Source organism: Primulina tabacum, chromosome 8 (assembly GCF_025594145.1).
Source record: "Primulina tabacum isolate GXHZ01 chromosome 8, ASM2559414v2, whole genome shotgun sequence".
Taxonomy (NCBI): Eukaryota; Viridiplantae; Streptophyta; class Magnoliopsida; order Lamiales; family Gesneriaceae; genus Primulina; species Primulina tabacum.
Window position 1 is genome coordinate 3,530,718 of NC_134557.1, and position 12,320 is coordinate 3,543,037.

Here is a 12,320-nt window from a genome sequence, read left to right on the forward strand (position 1 = left end):
GAGTACTACTATATGATATTCGAGCACATGAATAAATGTAACAAATATTTAAATTTAATATAATTATTCTAACTTTATATTCAAAATTTTATATTTTGTATCCAATATAAACTAATTTGTTTTGCAATATTATATGTATATTCTAGATTTTTAATGTTTTGTACCAGATTTCATCTGAAAAGTAATCGTTGACTTAGTGAGTACAAAAACATTTTTTTATCTGAATCATAAATCGCAAAAAAAATTTCGATACGACATAACCTAGACACATATTTAATTTTATTATTGATGATTTTAAAGCAAGTCTCCATTGCAACTGTCAATTAATACAATCCGGGCGAAAAGATAGACTGAAATTAGTTTTTGACTTAAATTCGATAATACGGGATGTTTTAAAAAATTTGTGTGCTCCGTCGGAAAAATTCAAGGTAATATTATGCCGTTATCTTTTTAATTTAAAATTTAAATTAAAAAACAATTATTACTTTATTTGGTTTTTGAGAAGCCAAACTATTTACCTTTCCACCACGTGCAAAATAAACCGCCGTAATTTTTCAACCTTGGCATTTTTTTTTTTAAAAAAATTAATTTGCGAACTCCTGTAATAAGACTCCTCTTAATCTCACGAGGATTTTCCGAATTTGCATATAATATAGTGAGTAAGTCTCTTGTGAGACTATCTCACGAATCTTTATCTGATTTTGGTCAATATACCGATATTCACAATAAAAAGTAATACTCTTAGCATAAAAAAAAAATTTTCATGGATGACCCAAATAAGAGATCCGTCTCACAAAATACGACCCGTGAGACCGTCTCACATAAGTTTTTGTCTAATATAGTCTTATATGTTATACGTTCATCTTATATACTTATGTGAGTATCGATGATGTGACATTTACTCATTGGATGTGATGGAACATAAAAAAATTGAACATCTAATAGAAGAATATCACTTTATTGGTATTGAAACGAGAATATAACGTAGATGTGTATTATATCAAAACTGTTATATTTATTGTTTCTATTAGTATCTTTAAAATCCCCAATCGTTTACTATATTGAAAAAGGCTCTCTCTTTATTTAAGATGCACATGTCATTCATCTTCTGGGTACGTATACACTCCATTAAAGCTTTTTGACTCAGAAATACATATTTATGATTAAAAGTGTGGACCATGGATATACATGTAATTTATATGGTCATGGTGTGTGTGGAAATCAATTCACGCTTTCACGATGTTTCACTCAAACGAAGTCGTGCCGATATATTATGAACGATTTTAACAAAAACTAGTATATCGATGTACGCATTGAGTGTTTGTTCAATATTTTTTATAATTTATATTTAAATTAGAATCAAAATATAATTATAAGAAATAACGAAATATTACACTGTGGTTTTGAAAAAAAAAAAATTTGGTGAATTTGTCGACAATAAAAAGGACAGATAAATAAATATATATATTTTTAATGTCTTTCACGGTTCCTATCATATCATTTATTTTAATAAGATAAAATAGAATAGATACATGCATAATGTGCTTTGGTTATTTGTAGAATAGTTTCCTTCGGCCGGTTTCTGTATCACGACAAAGAAAGATGATGGATACTTGGGAAGTCGGGAATTCGACAACGATTTAGACTAGTTTACATTAAAAATAAAATTTTGAAAGCTTCGTTGCAAGAAATTGGATTCCATTGATATTATGGGTTTGGGCTCACGAGTGCCTGCCTTGGGCCTCCATTTTTTATGGATTATATTGGACTTAAGAATAAGAGTTTAAAATAACATGGGATATAGTTTATCCACGTTAATTTGTTTGTGTGTTTTTTTTTTAGGATAAAATTGATACATTAATAAAGTCACTTCTTACAAATGAATTTAAATAAAAAGGACTACAATCTTTGTATTCAACATCCACCAAATTTTTGAGACCAAAGGATGCAAGTTCATGAGTTGCTTTGTTGGCGGAATGTCGACAAAAAGTGATGGTGAGTCCATATGTTTACAGCATAAGTCTTCTAATAAAAGAGATAATAGAAGTTTCAGGTGCAAAAACATTAGGATGACGAATAGATTCAACTACATTACGAGCATCAGTTTCTACAATAACATTGGTCCAGCGGAGATGATGGGCTAATTATACTAAAATCGTTGGCCTAACCATCTCCCCGAAGGTCTGCAGGATAAAGGGATTATCTAGGCCCCTTTTTTCAAATCTTAGATGAATGTAGTAGCAGCGTAGAACTTCATAATACAAAATCTCTGGGTGTAACATTTTGTGTGTTGCTCAAAAAAATTCACTTTTAAATATTACAAATAATATGATGGGAGAAACTTATCCACGAGTTGGCATTTTTGCATATATATATATATATATATATATAGCTAGACCTTCCTGGTTTTCTGTACCCCTTTTTTCAAACAGTGGATATTAAATATAAATTTTTTATATAAAAAAAGTCGTGGTTGTGGTCATACAATGAATATATTCGTGGACTATTTGCATGTAACGGAGGGCCAACCCCGAGAGATGAGAATCTGTGAGCACCACAAATTTTTAATAAATATTATCTTGCCTTATTTTATATATTTAATGATTGAAAATAGTTAATATTAGTTTTTGAATAATTATTTAAAATTATTGATATAATATAAAAAATATATTTTAATTTTAAGTATTATAAATAAAAACAATGTATTAAAATATTTTAAAAATCATATATTATTTTATTTATCAAAATTTTAAACAATAAATAAATATTTTCACAAAGTTAAAATTTTATAATTAATTAGATGAATAATTTTGTTTAAAATGTTTAATTATTTTTTGATGACTTGTTAAAAAATGTTTATATCAAATTTCTAATTAACTACATATTATTAATAATAATAATAATAACAACAACAATTTACGTATAATCAATATATCAAAAATTCACGACGACAATATTTTAAAATAGCTGAAACTAATAAAAAGTAAATATAAAAAATTAACATAAAACTCAAAAAAAATCACACATAATAATAATAATAATAATAATATTATGGAAAGCAGATAATGAAGCCACCAAAAATGAAAAGCTCTTGACACTAAAGCAGATCGCCGTCACTTATAAAAGCCCACACACACTGAAACACACACTTACTACGTGCAATATTGTCCGCCCTGATTTATCGTCCGCCGCGCCGGCATCCTCGACAGCGACGTACTATTCATCTTCGCGTAGAATGAACACTTCGATTTGATCAACGATCGGAGGATTTTTTGTTTAATTTTATTTATTGCTTTGGAATTCTTTTGGAGGACTCGATGGCGTCGGAGGAGGTGAAGACGAGCGAATCTGCGGTGTCTAAGATTGTCAATTTGGCGGAGGAGGCGAAACTCGCCAAGGAAGAAATCAAGCCTACCAAGTATCAACTTTACAGTATTTGCAAATCTCTAATTGCTGGTGGTGTTGCTGGAGGCGTGTAAGTGTTTCTCTGTTTTTAACATAAATGTATGTGTATAGTCCTTTGAGAGTGTGTTCGATACATAATCGTCTTATTGTGTTCTTTTGTTTATAGTATGAAATGTATGTGATGGTCTTCGAGCCCTCGGTAGAGAATAGAGATGGCGGAAGAGTATATTTATAATAATCGAGTTGAAAATTTCGGATAATTATTACCCACAGAGGTCTGTACTAGATGTACTCACATAAATCCATCTTTCTGAACTGCTTTGATGGAGTAGTCTTGCTCGACTGTGAGTCAAATGAACAGACAACTAAAGTGCACAATCGTAGTTATATGTGCACGCCCTCCTAAAATAATTGGCTGCAAAATTTTCAAGCCTTCAGTTTTATACCATTCTTCACAATTAAGGGTACCTGTCTCTTTGATCACTCTGTCCTCTCTTTAGCTGAGAGAAATTATTTTGTACCGAACAATGAATAGGTAATATAAATTTTTGAGTTGCTTGAAGTGGATGGATTATGTTCTCAATCTTGTGGTACATTTGGACTGGAAGAACACATCTGAAAATAACCAATTGAGAAGATATTGTTTCTCTACATGTGAGGTGTATCCTGAGAGAAGACAGTAATTTGAAAGGCGCATGCTTATTGTCGGCTGCTCTCTGGCTGCTGGATTTCTTTTCCTTTCTATTCTTTTTTCTGATTGTCCAGCTACCGAGTTATAATTGATGTTTAAATGTTCGCATGTGACTGACTTGTGGCGTGATATTGCAGGTCGCGGACTGCTGTAGCTCCATTAGAGAGATTGAAAATTTTACTGCAGGTTTGTTTTGTTCAATTTATTGACCTTTTCTTATTGTTCTCCAGCTTTCCAACCAGTGGCAAAGTTACATAACATAAGTTTTAACTCTGCGTCAGGTTCAAAATCCACACAACATTAAGTACTGTGGTACTATTCAAGGCTTGAAGTATATATGGAGAACTGAGGGATTTAGAGGAATGTTTAAAGGCAATGGCACTAATTGCGCTCGAATTGTCCCAAATTCAGCAGTAAAGTTCTTCAGCTATGAGCAGGCTTCCAAGTATGGCCCTAAAAAAAGTTGTACGCACTTAGTTTTTTTCCCATTGAAATATTCTGAAAACACACATCTATTGTTCTGATCTTCTTCTACTTAAATTCACTTTAGCTTGTCCTTTGTTGGTTTATCCAATTCAATATTGTAAATTTTTATTTCTGGATCGAACATGATATCGGTGTCACCAGTTTTGGTTTATGGTTAGGCTCTTGACTACCAACTGTCGACATGCTTAACTTTCTTATCTTTCTTGTCCGATTAAGTTGTTCTTGGAATGTTAAACTCGTTTAGCTGGTCATGTTCATTCAGAGTGTAGGATTGGTGATAGTGCTTTATCTTACATAACTGGGGACTCTGTTCCATTTGTGTACCTAATATGGAAGAGTTTTAGTTAAAATTTCTGATTGTTAGCGTTGTGTAATTTGATTTGTCATGAGGGTTTTGTGCTATTGAGTTAATAATAGGCATGGATATGTGCAACGCAGTTGGTGCTAATAAAATTTGATCCGAACAAGATGAGTTTGTCATTCTCCATCTTATTTTACCGGATTAGTTTTCTTGTTGCAGGGGAATATTATATCTGTGTCAGCAGCAAATTGGAAATGGTATGCTTTTGTTACTATACGTAGTTTGTAATCAAGTAGTTAGTTACACACACTTATAGACATACTGGCACTGTATTTTATGCTAGGAGTTGCAATTTGAATCAGAGGTCTAGTTTTCATTTTGTTGGGTGGAAAATATTTTTGCTGGTTATCTTTATTGTCCTTTCAACGATTGTATAAATATAATTAAATTCCAAAGCGAAGAAGTGAAAATTGGGATAACCCGAAAGTGAGCCGTGAGGTCTCAAGGACACCTAATCTTCAGCTGTCGATGCTTTTGACTGGCTAGTTTCACCACATTGATGACTAGATTTCCTATTGATTTACTGATATTAAGTTGAATAGTACAATGTCTCGGTATCCCAGAAATCTACATGATTATTGCCATCTCAATATCCTAAAATTAGTGAACTACTTCTGGCGTAAAATCTGGACACTAGCTAATTTTTCTGCTTGCTGATAAGTTTTATAAAAAGAACGCATGGTTAGTGTTCAAGATTTACAAGGTCCAAAGAAGTATGTATAAATGGATTTCTTACTTATATGTTTTGCAGAGGATGCTCAGCTGACTCCTTTATTACGGCTGGGAGCAGGAGCTTGTGCTGGAATTATTGCCATGTCTGCAACATACCCAATGGACATGGTTAGAGGCAGAATTACCGTACAGGTACAGACACTCCTTAAGATGATCTTTTTGGAGATTGTTGCTGTTGACGAATTTGTCCAGCTATATGACTGTTATTTTCTTCTATGCTGCAGACTGAAAAATCTCCTTTCCAATACAGAGGAATGTTTCATGCTTTATCAACTGTTCTTCGTGAGGAAGGTTTTCGTGCTCTCTACAAGGGTTGGCTTCCTTCTGTCATTGGTGTTGTAAGTCCTGGCATCATATGTGCTTTAGTATCTCTGAGTATTGCCACAATATTTCCCACAGAGTTTTCCTTTTCCACTATGTGATAAAGTGGCGATGTAACATGCACGTTTTCTTTTGTTAAAACCAGTAGCAGGATCGTATCTTGCAAAATAAAACAAGCAAGTGTCATAATTGCACTTAAATGACTGCATTTAGCATATAAGAGTGGTCAGAGAATCACAAGATGTTATGACCTGGATGATTGGACTTTTCACATTGGCTATTAAGCTGAAAAATGTTTGGACTTTGCAGGTTAAGAACTAGTGTTTACCATTTCTAATGATTCTGTGAATTTGGTTTTCTTATAGTATGACAGAGAGTACACTTATTTGTATAGACTCTTTTTTGTTTACATAATTAAAATTGATTTGCCATAGTTATTGATTTGGAATGAGTGTCTCTGGTAAAGATGTGAAACGTATTTTACTGCCTAATTCTCCATATAATGATTTGTATCCCATTCCAAATGATATCAAACGGCTTTTGAAACGAAATATTGTCATTGTGACTGCATGATGTGCTTTAACATCGTTCTCTTGCAATTTTGTATATCTCCTTCTCTTGCCTTTCTGGAGAACCTTATTCTCTCCTTTTATTTTTCTTAGGTTCCTTATGTGGGTCTCAACTTTGCTGTGTACGAATCTCTAAAAGATTGGTTAATTAAATCCAAAACCTTTGGGCTTGTTGGCGAAGATGATGAATTAGGTGTTGCAACAAGGCTTGCATGTGGGGCTGCAGCAGGCACAGTTGGACAAACTGTTGCGTACCCACTCGATGTTATTCGTAGAAGAATGCAGATGGTAGGATGGAATCATGCTGCTTCAATTGTCACTGGTGATGGGAGGAGCAAGGTCGCCCTTGAATATACGGGCATGATTGATGCTTTCAGAAAAACTGTGAGGCATGAGGGTTTTGGAGCATTATACAGAGGTTTGGTCCCCAATTCAGTGAAGGTCAGTCTTCAATTATAAAAACTTTGAACTTCCTGGGATTATGCTATATGAGGAATCTTGGTTTGGATGAAAGCATAACGTGCTTAAAAATCAGTGCCTTTAGCATCTTGTTAACTTGCGTATAGTATGTGAAAAATGGAGGCCAAATTAGATTGTATCGCGTGTTATTGTTGAAAAGCAAACAGTCTTGTTGTTTTTATGGTATGAGGCTTAGTAGTAGAGTGAGAACTCCATTTCTGGTTAAAGTTTCCTAGCATTTTCATAGGTGAAAATTAATCCGAGTTTATCAAGCATTTGGGTATTCTCACTAGTTGCTTGTGTTACTAAATATTGCCATGTCTGTTCAGGTTGTCCCATCAATAGCCATTGCATTTGTGACATACGAACAAGTGAAGGCAGTACTTGGGGTAGAGATTAGAATATCTGACTGACCCAGAGAGAGCTTCGACCTTCATTCAGTGTAGTTGAAAAGAAAAAGGATCATTTGATACGTCCTCTTCTCTTCTCGGTGATGGTCCTAATCCGAGTTTATGTTCATTAGTCTTGTTTTATCTGTTTAACAGTGCCTGTTTTTTCATCTGGGTTGGCAATTTATTCGCTTGGTCGAATGCCTGTTTCGATTAAGTATTAAGCTAGTGTGAACAGAATAATGCAATAAATATTGCTTCCAGCTTGCTTGGTATGTAGCTAGCTTCTGAATAGCTTTGTACTTTTAATTGACAGATCTGCGTATTCTTGGTTTACAAGGTTATATAGTCCTGTCTCCTGGCTTTAGGGGCATAACATCGCTGTCTCGGGTAATGTTCAGTGCTATTAAGTTCCGAAGTTCACCCTTCAAAGTTGAGACCAGTCTCTTTTCACATTGGTCGATGAGGTGATTTAACACACGCTTTAAAAATGTATAGTTGACATTAAAAAGTTGAGAATGAAGTAATGTTTTTTTTTTTTCAATTCTATTTTAAAATAAAATGTTTTTTTTTTTTAAAATTGAACGATATGAGATAAGACATAATAGTAATAGAAAGACAAATGTGTTTTATGGAGTTGGATTATCAAATGGTATTTTTGGAAATATTAAAAAAATTCATAAACATAAGAAGTTAGTCGTTCTAGGGTTGAACTTTAACTAAAATTGTATGTTAGTAATAAATAAATTCTCTCAAGTTAATTATTTTATGGCTACCGAGAACGAATTAATCATATTGTCAATGTTCCTAAAGTAGAAACTGATCCTTACGTTGCTGAACAGCTTCTTTAAAAATAACTTTGTTTCCTCAATAAAATGTCTTGTATAAGATATTATTTATTGGAATGAGGTTTATTTTTATGAATACTTTAACAATTTATGGAATGATTGCAGCATTAACTAGAAGTCATTATTTCTCTAGAGAATATTCTAATTTTTTCGGAACCACTAGATAGAGATTCTTTAACAAGAAAGAAGATGTAATCGTGGACGTGAAGAATAAGATCCAAAAGGTTTTCTTTTGATTAATTTTCATATCTTCATAAGATTTTACCTTTGAATCGTCTTTGTGACGGGTAATATTGTTTAGTTCAACTTAGCTTAAGATATTATTCTCACGTTAAATCCAATTGTCACAATTGCATTAAAAATATTTTTATATGAGATCAAGTATGTACTCCAAATATTTGAATCAACGATAACTATTATATCTAGAGTGAGGGCAATACGCGCACCGAAGGATCTCTTAAACCGGGTAATAGGATTGATCTTGCCGCTGCAGTCACCGATAAAGTAAAGTTGACTCGCCAAAATTCATCTCCAAGTTCTTGCAAGCATCCTGTTCTATAAAAGTACGGATAATTTGAAGCACTCAATTCAGCAGAATAATTGATTTAATTAATCATTACGATAAACTGCAGAGGAAAAATTGCTGGACATAATGCCATCATCGTATGTTCTGTTGTTACGAGCGAGGCCAAAAATAGAAGAATGTGAACACAACATAATTTAGCCTATTCAACTATAATCTTGGGAAAATGTACATTTGTTTTAGGTCATAAACTCAAGACAAGATGGCTATTTTCGAGCATTAAGATTGCACGGAACACCAGGCAAAACTAGTCCCCGTTACTTGATTTCTTACCCAGAGCCTGAAGAATCAAAAATGGCATGGCTAGAAATCATTAGCTGTACCTACAAAATTATGTACTTCGGTTAAGGGTCAAACTTCTATTTGAGTGCATGGCAGATTAGGACAGTTTGGAATCTGATAAATGACCAGATGCCCTCTTTGTTCTAGGATTCATGGTCATCAATTGACTTTCGGAATTCAACCTCGAACTGATACTGCGTCCCTTAGATGTTATCGGTGGAGGTCTTACGGACCTTCCCCTAGGTGTCCCTGTTAAAACGATTTATAGAAATCTTGACTAATGGAAGAGAGTACAAAAATGCGACGTGTGAAACAATTTGGTGAATGGATAACCTGGATGTTTGTTGGTCTTGACTTCTAATGATTTCTTTGATAATGAAAGCTTCCCGATCATACTTTCAGGAGAAGGTAAGGATCTTCTTTCGGTTGGCGAAGTGAAAGGGTCCTCCACTGTTATGTTCTCGTCTCCATATGCTGAAGTTTCTTCACTGCCTGATTCAAAATTATCTCTGTGAGTTGTACAGGTTCTCTCCCTCTCTGTGACTCTGTATGCAAACATTTGGAATGGAATCTGGGATGTAGACTGAAAATTTGAATACCCCATATAAGGAAAGGTTTTCACAATCCCTGTCTCGATGTCGACAAAGTCCACTGGGGGCATTGGCAGGTCTGTTTGGCTGAGTTCAGGATTCATGGCCAAGAAACGCTTGATATAGCAAAGAATCCGACAGATAGATGAGAAACTAGGGCGTTGACTCGGATCCGCGTGACATCACTTCTTTGTTAAGTTTGCCATGTATTTAGGAGAACGAAACGGGAATAACGGTCTCTCTCCTGCCCTTATGTTGCGGCACATTTTATCTCCTTCAATATGGGCATCTTCGAAAGGGACTTTACCAGTTACAATCTCAAAACATATCATCCCAAAACTGTAAACATCGCACTTCTCTGTGTACTTCAAGTTTCCTCCATCCCCAAAATATTCCTGCTCAGATAGCAGTTCTGGAGCATACCAGATAACTGGAGATTGTACATTCTGATTTGCGGAGGTCTTCTTCTGATTGAGACTAATAGAAGCCGATAGGCCAAAACCTGATACTTTGGCATGTAAGTATCCATCCGAGTTGCCATTTCTTGCTTTTACAAGTATGCTGGCAAGGTTCAACTCTCCATGGTAAATTTTTTTCTTTGAGTGGAGATATTCCATCCCTCTCGCTATTTGCAGCATTAGATCAACTGCGACCGGAATAGAAAAAGGTATTCGTTTCCTCGCCGCGCTTATCTCCTTGATATAGCTTGAAAGATCTCTATTCATGAGTTCCATAACCAAGAAACACTCTTTCTTTTCCTCATCCGTGAAGCCGCAGATAACATGCATTATGTTCGGATGAGAAAGGCTTAATTCTTTTGAAATATCAGGAATTAGTTGTTCTATACTAAAGTAGAGGAAGGTAACAACTTATCCTCTGTCGTCTCTGAAGCAGTCAAGTTTGTCAAAAGAAGATCAGCTAGCCGTTTATCCCTCTTCGAAGTTAAAGAACCCGATCTTTTCTTTTCTTGAATCATCTTTAGCAGTAACCATCTATCTTCGTTCCAAACCAAATCCAATCGAGTGCTAAAATCTTGAGAAACCAAGTACTCTTTTCCAAATTTCCACTCAAAAATTCTGGGGTCTTTCCAATCTTTCTGATACTTGAGAGAATAAACAGCCTTTCTCTTCTCTATCTCATCTTGATCCCAACCCGATATCTCCCCAGCCATTTCGATTGCTTCAATCACCACAGGAATGCAACTAAGCAAGTTGTGTATATGAAACTCGGTCGGTTTTCTGATAAAGATAAATGGCTTTAGCCCACCAGTCCTTTGGTTCCAAGCACTGCCTGGCATAAAATTCTCCTTCTTTGAATACTCTAAGCAGATCCCTTAATGGATTTTCAATGATTTTCCATTTTGTGCTCCTCTTCAAATCTCAGGTTCTGTTTCATTTCCTCTGCGATTGTGTTATATCCTGAATTGAACATATCAGCCAATAAACAGCATTGCCTCTGGTTAAATATGTTATTTTTGAATACCATCAGGGCATTTAAACTTCCCACGGCCTCTCCAATCTGCCTGAATTGCTCCATTCCTGATAATTCACACAGATCTAAGGATAGAATAATATGATGATGGATTCGGATCGGCTACACGTTCATGCCAAAAGTGAATTTCGGAAATGGATCTATATTCCAGTCAACCAGAAATATGACCTCGATCATTGAGAAGAAATTTGGTTTTCTTGGCGCTCATTTTGAATCAAATGCATCATTCATGCATGGCATCAAAGGTTGGATATGTATAGAATTTTGATCTTGGTTGAATCTAAAATCCGGAGAAATGAAAGAAACGCAACAGGCTTTGAGATTTTCAGTGTATGCATCCCCAAAAAGAACACCTGCAGGCAGATTCTAAGGTTTGTTTTGATGGAGTATGTCATTTAATTTGCATGTTTGAACCATTAATCAATACTAATCTTCTACATTAATAATATAAAATGGGAGAAAGTTGTGATCTCAGAATCGAACCATTTCATTGGTTGATCTCAATTACATTGCGCCTCTCTTCTTTTGCCGAGTCGAGAGGATGATAATTTAATAATAATTGAAGTTGCAAATAGTAGATAACAGATATATGAGAAGGAAAGGATGATGTATATAGCCAGCCATGTGGCTCTGTGGGATGAACGTAATGATTATGATAAGCTTAAAAATTCAAATTTCGAAAATCTTTTATAATCGATTTTAATCAGCTGCCAGAACAGGAAGTGTTTCTGCCAGAGCTAATTCTTTCACCCCCTTTTTTTTTTTGAAAACATAGTTCAACGATATTGAAGTCAATGTTGTGAAAAAGTAAAAATTTATGATAAAAAGTAAAAATCTCAAACTCTCAAAATTTACCAAACTACACACTTTATAATATTTTTCTCTCTACTCAATTGTGATTTTCTTCACAAATGAGAGATCTATTTATAGGAAATCTTTACAAATAATCCAAAAATAAAATACATCATTACCTACATCATCACACACTAATTTTCAATATTTACAACTCTTATTTTCAACATTCAAATATTCAATACACACATTTTAAATATTATTTTCCAATACTCCCCCTTGTGATGATGATCATGATACGATGATGTCTTCATTACGTGT

At 34.4% G+C, this 12,320-nt stretch overlaps 1 protein-coding gene and 1 pseudogene across 1 annotated transcript; one reads left to right on the forward strand and one right to left on the reverse strand.

The window, feature by feature from the left end:
• Nucleotides 1-3,093: 3,093 nt before the first annotated feature.
• On the forward strand, nt 3,094-7,728 carry LOC142553026 (mitochondrial adenine nucleotide transporter ADNT1-like). Its single transcript, XM_075663004.1, has 8 exons — nt 3,094-3,475; nt 4,234-4,282; nt 4,378-4,541; nt 5,103-5,140; nt 5,695-5,807; nt 5,900-6,013; nt 6,659-7,006; nt 7,354-7,728. Exons 1-8 carry the CDS (start codon nt 3,318-3,320, stop codon nt 7,435-7,437), a joined length of 1,068 nt encoding a protein of 355 aa, XP_075519119.1. The 5' UTR covers nt 3,094-3,317; the 3' UTR covers nt 7,438-7,728.
• An 876-nt stretch (nt 7,729-8,604) lies between these two features.
• On the reverse strand, nt 8,605-11,729 carry LOC142553027 (uncharacterized; annotated as a pseudogene).
• Nucleotides 11,730-12,320: the final 591 nt, after the last annotated feature.

Excerpts from the sequence above, each read along its gene's own strand:
- LOC142553026 (XM_075663004.1), top strand. The coding sequence starts at position 3,318 with ATGGCGTCGGAGGAGGTGAAGACGAGCGAATCTGCGGTGTCTAAGATT. Across the intron at positions 3,476-4,233 it reads GGTGGTGTTGCTGGAGGCGT|GTCGCGGACTGCTGTAGCTC; the intron begins GTAAGTGTTTCT and ends GTGATATTGCAG. Across the intron at positions 4,283-4,377 it reads GATTGAAAATTTTACTGCAG|GTTCAAAATCCACACAACAT; the intron begins GTTTGTTTTGTT and ends ACTCTGCGTCAG.